Source organism: Manis javanica, chromosome 2 (genome assembly GCF_040802235.1).
Source record: "Manis javanica isolate MJ-LG chromosome 2, MJ_LKY, whole genome shotgun sequence".
Classification (NCBI taxonomy): domain Eukaryota; kingdom Metazoa; phylum Chordata; class Mammalia; order Pholidota; family Manidae; genus Manis; species Manis javanica.
The window spans coordinates 202,450,405-202,469,781 of NC_133157.1; the positions used below are offsets into that span (position 1 = coordinate 202,450,405).

General features: G+C 34.3%; 1 protein-coding gene across 4 annotated transcripts in view; it reads left to right on the top strand.

The window, feature by feature from the left end:
• MTBP (MDM2 binding protein) overlaps window positions 1-16,817 on the top strand; it is a 77,729-nt gene extending 60,912 nt beyond the window's left edge. For 3 of the 4 annotated variants that reach the window (XM_073230029.1, XM_073230028.1, XM_073230027.1), the window contains exons 17-22: window positions 2,604-2,699; window positions 10,499-10,765; window positions 12,282-12,531; window positions 13,092-13,205; window positions 15,858-15,923; window positions 16,480-16,817. In XM_073230029.1, the coding sequence (XP_073086130.1) occupies window positions 2,604-2,699; window positions 10,499-10,765; window positions 12,282-12,531; window positions 13,092-13,205; window positions 15,858-15,923; window positions 16,480-16,518 (832 nt within the window). In that variant the 3' untranslated portion in view covers window positions 16,519-16,817. Of the gene's footprint in view, window positions 1-2,603; window positions 2,700-10,498; window positions 10,766-12,281; window positions 12,532-13,091; window positions 13,206-14,974; window positions 15,120-15,857; window positions 15,924-16,479 lie in introns of all 4 variants that reach the window. The other variant, XR_012128392.1, reaches the window with a different exon arrangement.
• Window positions 16,818-19,377: the final 2,560 nt, after the last annotated feature.

Here is a 19,377-nt window from a genome sequence, read left to right on the forward strand (position 1 = left end):
AAATCTGCAAAAAAGTAAAAGCTAACCTTTTCAAACAATATTGCTTCTCTCTCACTTACCAACTTTACATTTCCCTGTATGGTCCCGGAAGATGACTGGTTAGCCGGAGACGGGTAAGATTCCTCAAGGGAGGAACAACCTAAGACAGGCACAGTTGCAGGGGGGCCATCAGGTGAGAAATTGGGGATCAACAGAGGTGAGGCTTAGAACCTCAACCCCCCTGTTTTGAGAGAAATCTTCTGCATCCGTGGATGTTTTGCTGCCCTTGTCTAGCTTGGATTAATACTTAGTCCATAGGCACACACCTGATCATCTACATTTGCCCTCCTACAGCACTAAACTATGTTTTCTACCTTTATCTTGCATCTATCTACCACTTCAGCATTTTATTAATAATAATAATAATAATAATAAGGGAGAAATGTGGGATTCACATATAAATCAAGTATAAAAATCAAACGAATAATCATAATTGACCTGAGTGTTTATAGTTCATGATGCGTGATAAAACCGAAAGTTTCTGTGATGACTACCCTTGCACTGTTCACTATGTAAGAACTTATTCACTATGTAAGAACTTGTTCACCATGTAAAAACTGGTTCGTTATGCCTCAGAAGATTGGAGACTGTTGAGAATTAGGATTGGGGTTGATTGATGATTGTGCATTGAGTCCCCTGTATAGAATTTTATTGTTGTTAACAACCATATGATCAATAAATATGAGGAGAGATGCCCTCTCAAAGAAAAAAAAGGTAAATAAACATACAGAAAAAAAATTGTGTAATTTTAGAGTGATTTTCTTTTTCTCATAGTATTGAGAAATTTGATAGTCTTTTTTTTGTAAGAATCAAGAAAATGAAGAAGTATATATACACATTTTCATCTATTTAGTTTTTGGATTATTGTCTTGCCAAATCATTAAGCATGAACTGGCAAGGTCAGATGGGTTTGCCAAAACTGAATTATGTAGGCTGGACTCTTTTTGACCAGAATGTCTTTCTAGATTCAGTGTTATAAGGGAGATAGATGTAATTCTTTCTGTAGTTTATAGGTTACTTAGGAGAGTTTGATGTAGTACCTTGATGTTAGTAAAGAACTGTATCATCAAATATATTTTCTATTTATGTTAAAACTGAAGGATGTGCTTTCATGGAAATGAATAAAGAACCTATAGACTCTTAATTAAATGTCTGCCTATGCAAGGAACCACCTGAAGTGCTATATTAAACTAAACAAATTGCAGGCATGATTCTGATGTATTACCAAAGAAATAATAAACATTAACAAAATACATATTTACTATAATGTTTCTTTTAGAAAGAACAAGGTGTGAGTAAAATTAAACAAAAATAGATAAAGTTGTTGAGAGGGACTGAAATAAGAAATGAAAGACAACATGGTAAAGGAAAGAAGTGAAATGCTCGGTTCCTAAATAATTCTGTATTATGTAATTATTCACTTTAATAATCATCAAAATACTGGGGTCATTGCAATTTGTTAGTGTTAATTTTTGTGAAACACTTTAAATGGATGCATTAGAATACAAATTCTGTTTTTTAGGATTCATTAATTATTGTATTTATGTCTTATATTTTAATGTAATAATATCACATGCTTATCATAATACCCTATATAATTTTCAGTGACAAATGAGCAGTTTTCATTACCAAAGCCGTAGGGGGAAAAGTGTCATAGCAAATTCATTTTTGGTGCTCTACTATCTACTTGCCTTTCTATACACCATTTCCCAATCTGAATTCACGCCCCTGGTATTTCTTTTGCCTGTTTACTCTGTAAAGACCACTGTTGCTCAGTTCTCCCATTCCCATCTAATGTGTTTTGAGTTTCAGGGACGTACTCAGGTACATAAGGGCTGTGCCTCCTAACTCAGGCAGAGGAGGGCGCTGATTGGAATAACCAGGAGAGCTTAACCTAATGTAGACCTTCTTGCTGAGATTTTGATATATCCCTGCAGGTTTGGGTGTGGGAGGGGTGGAGCATGAATATTTTACGTAAGCTCACCATATGATTAACTCTGACAAGCCACTGATTGAAAGTCTGCTTCAGGAGATGTGAGGTCAGCAGTTGTCTCTACATCCGTTGACCCTTAAAGTAGGCATCAAGAAGACTACAGTCTGGATCTCCCATGTGTTATAGTAGAAAGGAAATACTTCTTTTGGTTTCAGAGGTTTGAGTTGACTTCAATTATTCTCCTGCAAAAAAAAGAATTTTACTAAATTCAAAACATTAGTTTACTACACCAAAAAAAAAAAAAAGAAAAAGAAAAAATCCTTCCAGATTAATACTCCTTCTTGAATTTCAACTACAAATCATTTTTCATTCTTGATTTATCCATTTCTTAGAATAGTTTTGTGAAATAAGTGACATCATAACTTCAGAAATTTGAGACACAGAAAATGTAAGTGATAAAGGTTTAACCTTTCTCGATTTCTTCCTTATGCTTTCAGATGTAACTTAATTTTTAACCCATGTAAGATTTAATTATAGAGAAATGAGCCAGATTTCATTCTTTAGACATTTCTGAATTTTCTCTGTGTCACTAAATAAAGTTTAAATACAAATGAAAACCATTTTTTTTCAGGGAAAAGACTTTTATTCTGACACCAGAACTTAGTCCTCGGAAACTTCGGGTTTTACCTTTTGAAAAAGCCTCAGTATGTCATTATCATGGAATTGAGTAAGTTTCTTATTTACACTTTACTCTTCTGTGTGTTCTTGATGTAGCTAATCTTTTGTGAGTGTGAAGAGAGACTGTAATAAAATAATATACATTGAGTTATAGAGCCAGAGAGAAAGTAAGTACAAAAAGCCTCAAAAAGGAAAGCAGTAAATACACAAATGGTTTCTTTCCTTTTGGGGAAAAAAGAAGTTATCTGATGGCTAGTCAGTTATATAGTATTTAAACATCACATTATTAGTTATTAGATATTTTAATCAAAATTATTTTGGTCCCTATGTTATAAATGTTTATTTTTACTACTGGTCATATTAATATGCTTTGGTCACTAATTATATCGTAATTGCTCAGAAACTGTTAGATGAAATGTGTTCCCATTTATAACATGTTAATTATGTATATATTTTCATAGAGTCTTAATTGAGTAGTTTGAATAATATTTCAAAGGATTCTCTTACTTAAAGGTATTAGCAGTTTCTGAGGTCATGTGTACATCTACTATTTTTGCAAGGATGAGAAATAGAATGATGGTGATATTTTATGGTAAATTTCAAGACTTTAGTGATGGATTTTGCAAAATATTTCACATTCTTAAAGCAAAATGTTACTTTATATTGATATTCCATAAGTGAAAGTAGAAAAAGACTTGATTTTGCCTTAATCTTTAATAAGCAACTTTATCTGTGAACAGCTGAAACATACCATTTTGACTAGCTTGTAAACTTAGTCTTTAATTTCAAATAAACTTTAACAGTACTTTACTGACACTCATTTACTCAGGGTCTAAAGATACAAATGACTCTAGGACAACCATTTTTGCTCTTATAAAGCATGAACTGTAGGAGGGGAGAAAGAAATACATGATTTTAGTATGAAAGTATTAAAATACAGATATGTAACTGCCCAGTGGATGGACAAATAAATACCAGGAAATACTTGAGAGAATTTCAGAGGGAGCATCTGAACTAAGATCTCTAGTTTGAAAGAATGAATAGGGGATTACTTGGCAGAGAAGGCAATATTAGGGGATGAATGAAGTACACAGACACAGATTCTAGGAGGATAGCATTTTTGTTTTTGAATAAGAGTAATAACTATATTATAGTATAGTGGGACTAAATCATGAAATCGTGAAGGTCATTGTTGACATGGAAGGGAGACTGATCTTTACTTTTGAGGCAATAAAAAATCTTTTATTTTTAAAGCATGAGATTATGTGCTTAGATTTCTGCCATTGAAAGAAATCTCACTGTATTTTGATAAATTGGGTTGAAGTATTTTAAGAAAGAGGTATTGAAGGACTAAAATTCAATCACAACAGTGAAAATAAAAAGAATAATACAATCACGAGAGCCTTCTAAAGAACTTAACAGACCAATTCGATGTTGGGGATGTTAAGAGGTGAGGAAGGTCTTAGCAGGAATTTCTGTGGGGTTTCTAGTTTAGGCACATTAGATGGATGCCATTAAGAATTACAGAAGTAGTGTCCATCAGTAGATGAATGGATAAAGAAGACGTGGTACATATATACAATGGAATATTATTCAGCCATAAGAAGTAAACAAATCCTACCATTTGCAACAACATGGATGGAGCTAGAGGGTGTTATGCTGAGTGAAATAAGCCAGGCAGAGAAAGACAAGTATTAAATGATTACACTCATCTGTAGAGTATAAGAACAAATAAAAAACTGAAGAACAAAACAGTAGCAGACTCACAGAACCCAAGAAAGGACTAACAGTTACCAAAGGGAAAAGGACTGGGGAGGGTGGGTGGGAAGGGAGGGATAAGGGGGAAAAAGGAACATTATGATTAGCACACATAATGTAGGGGGGGCACGGGGAAGGCAATATAGCACAGAGAAGACAAATAGTGACTCTATAGCATCTTACTACATTGACGGACAGTGACTATAATGGGGTATTTGGTGGGGACTTGCTAATGGGGGGAATGTAGTAACCACAATGTTGCTCATGTAATTGTATATTAATGATACCAAAAAAAAAAAAAAAAGAATTACAGAAGGCCACCGAACAAGTCATTCTAGGAATGTTTAGGTTCCTTGCTATGTTTAAAGAAGATTTATTTCATTTAAAGAACATTAAATGTTTGACACTAAAGGCAAAGTACTCATTTTATTTTCAAGCATCAAAATTAAACATCACATTGAATTCAGGTGCAAGGAAAGATACCTGCTATCACCAATCTTTTCTTTTTTAAACCATTGTTCTGCATGTTCTGGCTAATCAATAAAAATAAGAAGGTCTGAAAGAGTTACATGTAGGAAAGAAGACCAAAAGAAATTTTGCTGGTTTTGTTTTTTGTTGTGCACAGAAGAGACCTGAAAGATATTTAAAAGTGGCAGACTTTGTAAAGTGGCTAGGGATAAAATCCATCCAAAGATCTCTAGTTTTCCTCTAAACCAGCAATTTCCAATTTTAAATATGATGAAAAAGATCCTATTCAAAATAGCAAAACCACAAATATTAGAAGTATTCTTGCAAGAAATGGAAAGTGGAAAAAATTGCAAATAATATGTATTAGGGGACATAAAAGCAACGTTGATTACTTAGGAGAAATATGCCTTGTTTTTCTGTGGGAAGATTCCATGTTATAAAGGTATTAGTTCTCCTGAAATAAGTGTAAATATTTATTATGATTCTCATCAACTTTGAACCTTTTGATGAAATAATTCTATAGTTTATCTGGTAAAAAACCTCCTCCCTTTTGTTTAAAGAATGTGATAAATTTTATCATATAACTAGAAATTTTATTATAAAGCTATTATAATTACAATGTGGGACTGGACTAAACAGAAAGTCTGACAAAAAAGCAAGAATGCGTAGGAATTTGATCTGAAAGAGGAAGAATTTCATATCAGAGGGCAAAAAATAAAATATTCAGTAGGTAGTAGTGAGAACATTAGTCAAACAAATAAATCAATTTAAAAATGATTCTTAGTTCACACCACATATCAAAATGAATTCCAACTATATTAAGAATTAAAAGTGTAAAAGTGTAAAAAGTGAAAGGAAAGAACAAGCATAAATATAGGGAGAATTCATTCTCAGTATTGGGAAGTCTTATTTTTCTCATTCCAGCAGAGGGAAAAACCAGAACAGAAAACAATGATAGATTTTTCCTGATTCTAAATAGCCATGTCAGTAATCAACAGAAAAAAAGATTAAAAGTAAGGATTAAGCAGAAGGAAAATTTCTTAACATAAATGAGAAGGTGAATTTCCTTTATAATTAAAGAATGCTTGCAAATCAATACCAAAATAAGATAAATGCCCCTCTGGAAATGTTGGCAAAATCTTTAACCATTTGTTCATCAAAGAGGAAATACAGAAGACCAATACACGAGCTTTTTAAATTTACATTCTTAGTGTGAAATGAAACAATAGTGAGGATAAAATAAAGTCCTATTGGTGGTAAAGGAACATGAGTAAGTCAACTTTTACGAGCATAAATTGTTACAACCTGTCTGAATGGCCTCTCATTAACTTAACAAAAGTCATGCAAATGTTTATAATATCAGATTGATTAATTTAGTTTAATGAAAAAAATTACTATGTAAGGATATTTTTCACAGTATTTTTTAAATTGAAAACAATGTCTTACTGTAGGGCCTTTGCTAAATAAATTACAGTACATCCGTAAAGTAAAATTTTGTGCAGCCACCAGAGTGGCTCAAGATTAAAAACTGATAAATATTGACAAGTATATGAGACAATCAGAATTTGCATACATTGTTGGTAGGAGAATGAAATGATATCTCTACTTGAGAATAACATCTGACTGGTTCTTGTAAAACTAACCATGCACAGACCCTGTGGCCCAGCAATTCCAGTACTAGACATTTTCCTAAAGAAGTGAAAACATAACTCTACAAAAAGACTTGTACAAGATCATACTGAGCCGTTTTACATAATAGTCCCAAACTGGAAGCAGCCTATGTGTACATCAATAGGAAGATAGATAAACTGGTATGTGTAAACAAAGCAATACTATACTTCTCAACAGTCACAAGCAACAACATATTCATACATGCAAAATAATATTAAACTTCTGTCTGAGTTTGGAAAAATTGTTGCAATAATAACTTGAGAAATTTTAAATGAACCATAGGAACTACCTACTCCCATAAGGAAATAAACAAATCTAGCTGACTCAGTTGTCTTTACTGTAAATACATGCTCCTTAAACTGAAGGAATTGAGATCACACCAGAAAGTTGTAGGAGGTGAGCACAGTGAATCCAGAATCATGGTTTTTTCAAGATTTGGGTGTATAGTGTGGGAGCTGTTTATGTTCAACAGAGATTATGTTTCTGCTTGAAACAAAATTCAAGTGAAATCTTCAAGTAAATATGAAATTGCAAAGAAAATTCCCTTATGTTGCTCTGAGCTTTTCCTGTACTAAGACAGAAGGAATATTTGGAAAACATAAACTGCTCAACTGAAAATCAGTGTTTTTAAGGCAAAATAAAATATATGCACTGTTGGCTTGCTTGTTTTTTCACTTATCTATCCTCTCCTGGAATGTAAGATACCACAATCATATGGTGCACTATTTTCTTTAACAACAAATTACTCTGATGTCAAGCTGTGACAACCAGATGGCCACATCAGCCTCTTGTTGCTTTGAAATTTCTTTTATTTTTTCCAAGAGATTTGGCAGTTTCTCCTTTCCTGGCATTGCATGGTGTATGCTACACAATATCTTACATATTCTGTAGTTATAAAACAAACATAGCTTCATCTTTCTACAGGTATTTTCCTTTCTTTGGATGCATTAAGCATTTGGTTATTGTCTTGCAAGAAAATATGGAAGTGTAGTCATCATCTGACATAGCAAAGACTATTTACTTCCCTAATATCTAATATGCACCCTGCCTCTTTGTTTCTCTTGCTTTATTTGTAAAGTAACTTTTTGTTTCAGTGCCAAATTATAGTGTACAATTTGTATATATATAATCATTTTGAAGGTATTTTAAGTGGCAATTAAAATCAACATGCACAGTGTACATAATTCATTTGAAGGGATGACATTATGAACAGCTGTGATCAAGAGCTGTTATAACTGGAAGAAAAAATCTGTATCATAGAATCAAAATCTAGAGTATAAGAAAATATTCATTTGGAGTCAATTCATGCTTTTCTCTCAAACGTTACTGTAGGCTGAAATAAAGCATTACAATGCTTCTTGCCTAGAACCTTTCTTAACATTCATGGTTCTTCATTTTTTTCTGGATACTCTCAGTTGCCCAGGATAGAAATAGGACTCATCAGGAATCTTTAGGGTTGATACTGATTTTTAGTGAAATGTACTTCATTAAGAAATAGAGTAGAGAAAGAATGTTAAAGAATTAGAGGCCTAGGTTTTAATCACTGGTCTGCTTCCAGTTAACATTCTGACTCAGGAGTTCAGTTTTGTCCCCTGTCAAATTAAACCTTTGGGTTACATCAGAGAATTTTCTGTCCAAGTTATGCTTTAGAATCACCTAGACAGTCTAAATTAAGTAAATCAGAAACTGGGCATGTAGACCAGGTATCAGTAGTTCATAAAAGCTCTTCAGATAATTCTAATGTTCAGCCAGGGGGATTGATCCCTGAGTAAGATGATCCTTACACTTTACATAAGAGATAGTACACTAAATTGGTTAAAATCATCTCTGAAGTCACGAACCTGGGTCTAAATCCTGGCTGTGCTACATATTATCAGCATACTGTAAGAGGTGCTGTGGTAGAAAATAAACCTGATGGTGGGATGGTAAGAGCAGCAGGATGGTTGTTAGCTTCTGTGCTTGCATGTTCCAGGCTTTGATTCTGAGTGCTTACACGTACCTATTCAAGGAACCCTCACAATAGCTCTTTGAGATAACTACTGTAAATCTCATTTTGCAGATGAGGCAACAGAAACAGATAAAGTTAAATAATTTGGCTACGTTCACAGAGCTTACAGAGTTCACAGTGATGAAGCTGGATTTAAATTGAGAAGTTGGAGTTCAGAGATCAAATATGCAAGTGTCACAAGAGAAAGAGGAGGTCCTTGACATCTCTATCAGGCAATCAGATGTTAGGATAATGATATACACTCCTTGGGAGTTGAACTAAAAGCTTATGGACGTAAAGTTCTGATTTTAGGGAGCATATTGGAATTTTACAAATGAAGAGGACTGATAACAGGTTTTGTTTTTATAGTCCTGCCATTGCGTATGTGAAAACATTTCTTTGGTTGATGCAGTATAGAAAGGGAGAAAGGGAAGAGTTTTCCAAGGTCATATATCTTACATGTGATTTTCCTGATATGCTAATTTGTTGTCCTTAATGTGGAGTTTCTTCAAGTGTAGAGGCATTCACTGAGTTAACCTCTCATTGATTCCTTGGATCAGATTTAGTTAGAAACCAGCCAAATGGAGACAGCTGAAGTGTTGGAAGGAAAATCTTTACTCAGTCAAAAAGGTGGGAAGTGGCGCGACCTCAGAGAGAGGTCGTAACCTTTTAATCTTAAACTCTTTTTCTCCAACCTTTCAGGGCGCTCCTCTCTCTCTGAGGTCGCCTGCACGTCTTTCTCTTTAAGTAACTTTAAATAAAACTTTACTCTGCTTCACTACTGTGTCTCTGCCCTTCAGTTCTTTGTCACGGCGGGGACAAGAACCGAGGAAAATGCACAACGCTTCTCCCCCAACATACTTGATGCTGTGCCTCGGATGGATTTCCATCCCTGTTAAGACGAACTGACCTCTCCCACCAACAGATTTGGTGCTGCACAACTCAGATGGATTTCCAACCCCCGATTACAGTCCCTTGAGATTAAAGTCCTGTTGTCCTGAAAAATTCAAGCCCTTACCAACTGATAAGTCGGCCAACTTCCTGAGGCCAGTGCCTTATCCGAATATGCCACATCTATACATCAGTCCCAATAGGCTTTAAGAAAATTTGGACCCTCGGGTCATAGCCTGAGCCACCAGAGGACAAGCCTCTTTATTGCCCAGGGACCCGAGTCCTCATCAAAGTCTGGAAAGATGGGTCACCCCAATCTCAACTGCAGCCTATTTGGGAAGGACCCTTGCCTGTCCTTATGTCCACCCCCTCAGCTGTCAAGGTCCCTAAAGTTGCCAGCTGGTTCCATCATTCTGGTGTAAAATGGTGGGAAAATCCAGCAGTGCAAAATCATGAGACCCAGTGTGTTAAGTCCTGGGAGAGTAAATCCCAGGGCAAAATACCTCTAAAAACCAAGATCAGTCAAAGAGAGAAATAAAGTTTAAAACCCATTTACTGCTTACAAAAAAAAAAGGTGGGAAGTAAGTTTCAAAGAAAAAAAATTCCAAATGTTCAGAGCTGTGTTTGGTGAGGTAGCTTAGAATGCTTTTATACCCTTTCAATATTTGTGTTGAAAATAAACTTGCCCTTCTAATAACGGAAGTCAGCATTTTGTGTTGTTACCTATCTGCAATGCTGAGGAATCAGAGGTTGGTAGAAATTTAAAGAGTATTAAAACAGCAACTGTATAATTTTGAAAATAGGCCAGAGGATTAATTTAATCTATGGCCTGAAACAGTCAAAGAGGAATCAGATTGTACTTGAGATTTTTTCATCTTCTTGCCATGTCATTTTAGCAGACTAGAGAAAACACTGAACTTGTGAAAGAAGTTGGCCATTCATTCAACCTTCCAACAATTTTAGGAAGTTAAGTAAGAACTTTTGAAGTAAATACTTTACCGTTTCCTAATTGGCAGAGAAAAGCCCATTGCTGTCACGGACACTTTGGTTTTAATGATCTTTCTCTTGTTTAGATATTGCTTGGATGACCGAAAAGCATTAGAAAGAGATGGGGGATTTTCTGAACTCCAGTCTCGTCTTATTCGTTATGAAACGCAAACCACCTGCACCCGAGAGAGCTTTCTAGGGTCTTCTGTGCTGAGCCCTCTTCCATCTCCTGCAGTTTTATCAGAGCCTGGAAGTGTCCCTGATGGGGAAGCTTTACAAAGTGAGCTCCGGACAGAAGTATCCCGATTGAAAAGGAGATCAAAAGACCTGAATTGCCTTTATCCTCCAAAAAGGTGACATATTAAGTGTATAAAAATAGGATCTTGACAGAAAGTATTTTACCTCCCTAGAGTAATTTTTTTTTCGTACTAGTCTTTCATATTTTTAAGTAGCTTTCTGCATAGATTTTAGATTAATTCCTTCATACCAGGAATTTTGTTTTTATTGTGAGCAGTTGGTGATTATGCTTTTAAGTTAAAGAAAGAAATGACTTGAAAAAACACAGTTTCTTACTTTATATGCTAACATACAGTCCATTAGCAAAATGGATTGTAAAGTTTTTAAGGCATGGCCCACTGAGACCTTATCCAGTAGAAGCAGCAGTGGAGCTGCTCTGAGGAGGGTGCTTGGGGATGGCAGTTTCCTCTGCTCTTCCCTTTCATCTCACTGCTTCCTGCCTGCTTTGGCCCCTTCAACAAAGGGCTTTTTGAGGTAGGATTTTAAAACTGCCTGTTTCATATAAAATATGACCTTAAAACCATGTAATAATACATTACATGAAACTTTTCCAGATACTTTTTTTGCTAGCTAAATGAAATATGCAGATACATGAATAGAAATTAGAAATTTATAAAATAAGCACTCTACTCTCTATTGAATTTGTAGTAATCTTAAGAACCTTTATCAAATTTAGGTCTTTGTCATCTAAAGCAAGCCTTAAATTCTTATTATATGTATATGTTTCCAAAAGTATGAAGTATCTTAAACCAAAACTTTCAAATCTCTTTTTGAACAGTTAAAAATATTAGAATACTATTCCCTTGATATGGAATACTTAAATTATTTTCATGAAGACTTTACAAATTTATGGTACTTTCTACATCTGATAAAGCTGAAAAGTAAATACATTAACATTTAGGATACTGTGTTTCATAACAAAATTTCTTATTTCTGACTTGTGTCATATTAGTCTTATTTCTTAGTTTTTTATGACTAATAAAAAGGCATGTGTTCCAGAAAAGAAAGTACACTGTACCTGTGGGTTAGCAGAATTGAAATATGGGCCCTATCTTGTAAAAGGAAATGTAAACATTTTAGGAGGATTGAAACAAGAACCAGTTTTGTAATTTTATTTGTATTTGTTTAAACAATGTTGTTTATTTTGCAGAGTAGTTGTGTAGGTACAGTAAGTATAGGTAGGTCATGATTGCTTCATCAAAATTATCTTAATAGGAAAGTGTACGTACTTAACAGATGAGTGTGAATCTATAAATGTCACCATATGATGTGCCAAAGCTGATTTATGTGAGAACTTGTAAGTTGGTGGGGAGAGGGACAGTAACATTGCTTGTTACTTTTCCTATTAGGTGAAATTCTAGTTTGTGGTTCATTGCTTTCTATGTTTTAGTCACTCGTTTGAACAACTAAGAGAGCAACTGTATGACATGATATCGATCGCCTGTTTTAAGGCAGGAGTAGCAAGAATTTTGTTTGCTTTTCTTGAGTTTATGTTTCAGTGGATATAGGACAGAAATGGGCCCTACTGTTGATTCACATAATCTGTGTTTTTGATATTTTTCTCCACAATAGACTTGTGAAATCTGAAAGTTCAGATTCTCTTCTTTCCCAGACGAGTGGCAGCACTAGGCGTCATCAGCATGCAGTGACAGCCAGGCAGCCGCGGGCAGAGAGAGCATTACCTGTAGCTGGTCCGTCGGTTCCAGTGCTTAGCTCTGGGACTTCAAAAGTCACTGCAAAGGCCAGTTCTGGTAAAAAACGTGGGCATGAATCAAAAACATCAAGGCAAATTAAGGAATCAAGATCACAGAAACACACGCGGGTAAAGATTTATTTTCTATCTCTCTTAGTTCTACTCAGGAAGAAATTCCTTTATTCGATTCATCTAAAATATATAGCTAAAACTTTTACAAATGAAATGAAATGGTATCTATATTTGCTTTCAAATAATCCAATGCAAGAAGGATAATAGGAAAGTGGGCAGGGATATAAATCAAACAATTAGCCATAAATTGATACTCTTTGAAGCTGGTTAAGAGATATATCAATATAGGGATGGGTTCTAAAATATTCTCTGTACTTTACAGTGTTTGAAACTTTCCATAATAAAAAATAAATACACACCTGTACATATCTGCTATGTGTAACCTTTACACTCAGATTTCAATTCAGAACTTGTGATTTGAATTCCTCTGTTAGATCCTCCAGTCATCTGTTCCTAACATATCCTACATGTGTGACCATGTAAATGTTTCAGATCTGTCCCTCTCACTTGTTTTCTTACAGAACTTATCTTTTATAGCATAGCTAGAAGGTTTGTAATTCACAGATTGTTTGTACCTTTTTCTAGAAATATTAGTCATATGTTATGTTTTATTCAAGATATTAAAAGAAGTAGTTACCGAAACCCTGAGGAAACACAACATTACTGAGGCTCATGAATGTTTTACGGCATGCAGCCAGCATCTCTTTGAGATTTCAAAGTTCTACCTAAAGGTACAGTGTCTTCTCCACGAGAGGTCATATTTTAAGGTTCCTCCTTGACATAAGGTAATATTTAATGAGTATTTTTACACTGGTCGTTTATAATTTGTTGCCATATTTTTTTCTTTAAATGGAGGTAGAAAAATTGGAGCCAAAATATTTTTTATTTGATTTATTTGATTTTAGTCCTTATATATAGGAAACTACATTTTAACTAGTATCCTCAATATTTCCCTAACAAGTCTTTGACTTAAGTTGTTAATGAGCTTCAAAACATGTTTCATTGGTACTTTCACTATATAATAAAAAGGCTACTGGAGTATTAAAACATCTAGTTTCTAATTTCAGATCTGTTATCAGCTGGTTGTAAGACATTGGACAGATCAGCCACTCATATGACAGTTTTGTAAAACTAGACGGTGTTAGATTATCTCCAATTTCAAGAGCTTCTAACTTGAATCAGTTTTATGAGGCTTTCTGGTTAAAACTAGAGTGACCACATGTCTTCAATTCCCTCCCTTTCTAAAATCTCTCAAGAAATTCGGTGTTAAAGTACAAAAGCCAAGAAAAGAGGAAAGAAAAAAATGTAGAAGTACATTTAGTACATTGTTAAACAAGAAGCAGCACACGGAAGCGTAGCACAGCAGAGAAAAAAAGAACTCAGAACCCAGACGTCTGCCTAGTGGAATACCAATGTTAATCAGACCAATTCAAGTGACACAATCTAAATAAAAATCTACAGAGTGAACAGGGGAACCTTCCGCTTGCTGTGCACATCCTTCTTCCACAATGTTGACTACAAGATGTATTACACACAGTTCTCTCTCCCACCTCTGTGACAGTGCAGGAAATCGCCTCTGGAGAAAAAGGAATTGGAGGCTACAGTGGAAAAGCCAACTGGCCCCCTTGTCACTCCACCTGTGACACCAGTGAACAGGCTCTGCATAGACAAGAGCTCCCCTAAGATTTTTAGTATCTCATTTTTAAATGTGGCTGCAGGCAAGGATTAGCAGACTTTTGAGAAAAGCTTCTAACATAAGAGATGCCAAACCATAAAGGAATAAAGGGAACTCTTAAAGAGCAGAAAGCTGGAGAAAGCTTCATAAAAACTATAATTTGCTCAAACAGAAGATAATTGCATCCATAAAACTAGGACAGGATGCTGCTTCCAAAAACTATTTAGAACATGAAAACTCCAAATTAAAACTATGATAAAATCAATTTAATAGAAAAGCTGAACAACTGAGATTAAGAAATTTACCAGAAATTAGAACCAAATGGCAAAAACATTAAACACAGGATAAGAAAATGGGAGAATTAATCCAGAACATCCAATATGCTAATAATAGAGAAGTTCCAAAAATAAAAATAGAAGAAGGAAAACTATCTAGAGTATAACAAAGTTTTCCAAAAGTGAAAGACACAAGCCTCTTGCTGGAAAGGGCACACAGCGTGTCCAACCCAGTTAATGGCAGTTTTCAGCAAGCCACGTAATTGTGAGGTTTCACACCTGGGATAGAGAGTAAACTTCTAAAAGCTTCCCAGGAAAGTAGTTTATATATATATAAAGAACCACGAATCAGAATGGCATTGGACTTCTCCATAGTAAGTAACATTGTATGCTCGAAAAGAGTAGAAAAGTATCTTCCAGTTCTGAGGGAAAGTGATTTACCTAGTATTTTATACCTGGTCTAGAATTCAATCAGGTATGAGGATTCAATAACGATACCTTCAGGCATGGAAGGTCTAAGAAAATTTATCATTCATATACCCTTTTGAAGAATCTGCAAGATGAAGTTCAGCAGAACAAGGGACTGAATCAAGAATTAAAACCAGAACTAACCTAGACTGGGGATGTCCTAACAGGACCAGGCCTTGGGAGCAATTAGACCAAATTGGAGCAGGCTGTGGGAGAAAGATAACCAGGTAAAAAACAATAGTAAAAATAAACTTTAAAAAAAACCTCAATCCAGTATATTTGAGTGTTGAAAAAACTTTGCTATACATTTAATCAGTCTATTGAAGCATCAGCAGGAGGCACCCCGAATTATATACATGGAAAACTAAGCAAATATAATTTAACTGTATAATTTACAGTATAAATGAAATGTTAGATGAAAGAGAATTATTTAGCCCAGAATTGAACTATATTTACCCAGGTATGATGATACAAACACTGACTACTTACTAATCAAAAAATGTGGTGTAACTGTTATTGGGAGGAAGAAAAGGGAGATGGGAGAATTCAGAGACCTGAATCCACAGCCATCATAACTGATACCAGTAGTCACTGTCTGCACTCGTTAAACCATAAAGTAGCCGTGTAAGCATCTGAGTTAGAAACATGAGGGTAGAAACAAGGGAACAGCTAAGAGAATGGAAACTGGCTAGCTCTTCTCTATGGAGCGTAACTTGGAGGTACAGCAGCAGACTACCTTTAAAAAAAAAAATTAAAAAAATTTTTTTAGTTTGTAGTCTACTTTGATATAATCATCACTCATTATTGATTTTGGGTTTATTTATACATGTATGTATTTTGGTTAGAGTATTTTGATATTCCAGGAGGAGTATTTTGATACTTCAGGGTGAGTCCAAGATTAAATTAGAATCTTTTACTTCAATGTAATATGCAAATTGTGAAATGCAGATTTTTGTTTTGTTTAGGATCTTAAAACTTCAAGGGGTCTATTTGAAGAAATGAAGAAAACAGCAAACAACAATGCTGTGCAGGTAAATAAATTATTCCCAAGAAATTACATTCAATTAAATAGCTGTTTTATTTCAGGGTAGCTGTGATGCTGTTTTATGTGCACTAAGAACACTCCTTAAAATACTTCATAATAGACACACAAGCAGAGTATTCAGTCGTATGTAATGGGCCACTCTGTTAACAAGAGTTTCCAAAATGGTATCAAGAAAGAAAAATCTAAAAATAAAAAGAGCTGGAAAAATGAATCCATTTTAATTAGTATTATTCAAAGTTTGGTTTAATTTCTTTCTGGTGACCCTTTGAAAACATTTTCAAATACATGTGAGAAAATAGAGCAGAATCTTCATTTTGTCCACTGAGAACAATTATTGTTCTCTGCAGTGGAAATCCAGCAAAAAATGCTCTTCAGTGACAAAATAATGTGTGCTTTTAAGATAAAATGCGTTTTAAGATTTTAACATGTTACTTTTTGTTTTTAATTTTCTACTGTACTGCTTTGAAATTTTAACACTGTCTTTTTCTATCACTTGTGTTTTCAGTAGAAGTGAACCATAATCATATTTTTTCTCCCCCTAGGTGATTGAATGGGTATTAGAAAAGACAAGCAAGAAATAACACAGAATCATTCTCTTTGGACAATTATAAATTGGCAAGAGCTATTATTTACTACTTCCTTCCTTAGTTTGAAAATTTTAAACGAATTTCAAACTTTATTCAAAGAATAGATATATCTCTAAAGAATTTCATATATCCTATATTTATATTGTTTTGAGGATGCTCAGTTAATCTATCTTTAATTGTATTCTTATTTTATAGTTCCACTGTATTTTATTTTTTAATGTTAATATTTTTATATATGTTTTAAAAATTTTACTTGTGGTTATTTAATTATTTCAATAAATAGAAAAAGATTTCTTCTTGGTAAATATCTCTGTTGTTAGGCCTGTTTAAGTTACTGAGCCTCAGTAAGATATTGTGAATGGCTTTTCTCATGCATTCCAACAGCATAATTTATTAGATGGCTCCTGATTTAGAAATATTGGCAAAAAATTCACACATCTTTAGCCATTTTTCCTTACCTCTACCTTAGAGCTGCCAGTGTTGGAGCCATTAATGTTTATTTAGGATCAAAAATGAAGGAACGGTAGAAATTATGAAGCTAAGACATAATGAAAATGACCTTGAGTACGGACTTACAAAAAAATATATCTTTTCCCATGGTAGAAAAATCTGAAAATGCATAGAGTACAAAGAAGAGTGAACAAAATTCCAACATTACCTCTGCTATCTCTAGGTAACCACTGTTAATATTTTGAAAATATATATGTAATAAGTATTTTCAAAATTGGGGTCATATGTGTGCATGAGTGTGAATTATTTTATAGCCAGCTTTTCACTTAATGTGTCATGAATTTTATTCATATATTATTATTATTTTAATAATGGCATAATACAAATGAACCACAGTTTAACCAGTTTCCCATTGCTGGATATATAGGTTCAGTTTTTCCCTATTAAAAATAAAATATAATATATCTTCCTAGTACATTACTGATTATTTCCCTAATATAACATTTTAGGAGTGGAATTTGTAGGTTTTAAGATTTGGGGTACTATTTCGAAATTGCCTTTCTGAGAGGTCAGTTTGCATACACCCCCACCAGAGTCCCTATTTCCTTTTTTGATGACTGAAAGTAGTGAAGGTGAACTTTTTTTTAAATATGTTGGCTACTCTCTAATTGCCCATTTTTATTTTGAGTACTTTGACTTTTTTCCTTAATGGTTTGTTAAGGTTCTTATATATTGATATTAGCCTTTTGTCATTTGTTTACATTGTTCTGAAATCTTTAGTTTTTACAGTCAAGCAGAGTATTCAGTCGTATGTAATGGGCCACTTTGTTAACAAGAGTTTCCAAAATGGTATCAAGAAAGAAAAATCTAAAAATAAAAAGAGCTGGAAAAATGAATCCATTTTAATTAGTATTATTCAAAGTTTGGTTTAATTTCTTTCTGGTGACCCTTTGAAAACATTTTCAAATACATGTGAGAAAATAGAGCAGAATCTTCATTTGTCCACTGAGAACAATTATTGTTCTCTGCAGTGGAAGTCCAGCAAAAAATGCTGGCCTTTTGTGTCTGGCTTCTTTTACTTAGCATGAAGTTTTCAAGGTTCATCCATATATAGCATATATCAGTATCCATCCCTTTATATAGCTGAATAATATTTTACTGTATCTCTTTCTTTATAGTTTCTTCCAGTTAAAGAAATTTGCTTACTGAGTATGCTTGTTTTGCTTATCCATTAAATGATTTTCTATACCCTAAAAGCAGGGCTAATATATTCACAAGGTGTTTCTAGGGTTCCATAGAGCTACTGGTTTGAAATGCCCCTTTTTTTGCCTGCATTTTTCACTATCATAAGATACTTGAAGGAGTGAGCCAATATTTAAAGATTCCATTAGGGTAGCAAACATTGTCTCTTAAAATGATATGCCATCAGTCTTTCTTAGTGTGGAGTCATTTGCAAATTAAAGCCATAATGAGATGCCACTAAACACCCACCAGGATGGATAAAATTTTTAAACTGGCAATATCATGTCTTGGTGACTATGTAGAGCATTGGAAATCTCATGCACTGATGGTGGGAATGGAAAATACTGTAATCACTTTGGAAAATATTTGGCTATTTCTTATAAAATTAAATTTACCCTTACCATGTGACTCAACCATTTCACTATTTATCCAAAGTAAACTAAAGCATATGTCTATACAAAAAAATTGAATGTACGTACAGTGGAGGTTCACTATATACTCACCAGTATAAAGGAACAAACAAATATGCAGCAAACTAGATGACTCTTAAAACATTATGCTGAGAAGGGAATACCAGAAATACAAAATTCTAGAAAAGACAAATGCAGTCACAAGAAACAAAGGCCAGATGTTGGAGAGATTGGAAATTGGCACAGGAAACATTTTGTAATGATGTTCTATATGTTCTATATCCTGTTCATGATGGTGGTTACATTGTATATACATTTATCAAAACTCATCAAACTGTATACTTAAAATTGTTGCATGCTGTATAACCTGGGCACTAGAGTGTTGTTCTCTGAGACATGTAACTCAATACAATCACTCTTCCTTGATTTCCTTTTTAAATTCCATTGTGCTATCAAAGTCCCAACTTTGTTCATATGCCCATATAATTGGTCGGGGAACCCTGGAGCCAATCTACTTGATTTAATTGTTATATTGTCTGTTGTATTAGGTTGAAAGCTATATGAAGCTGATAATCCCCAGCCACTTCTGCGCTCAGAAAAGTCCATTTCAAAGATATCTACCTAAGTTTTCATGTTAGCTCTTAGTCCCTAGTTCCCACCCACCATCATCACCAAATAGTTTCCAAGGGCTTCGAACATTTGCTCCAGCTTTGTTGCCGTGCGAGGCCTGTAAGCCTTAGGTGTGTGAGCT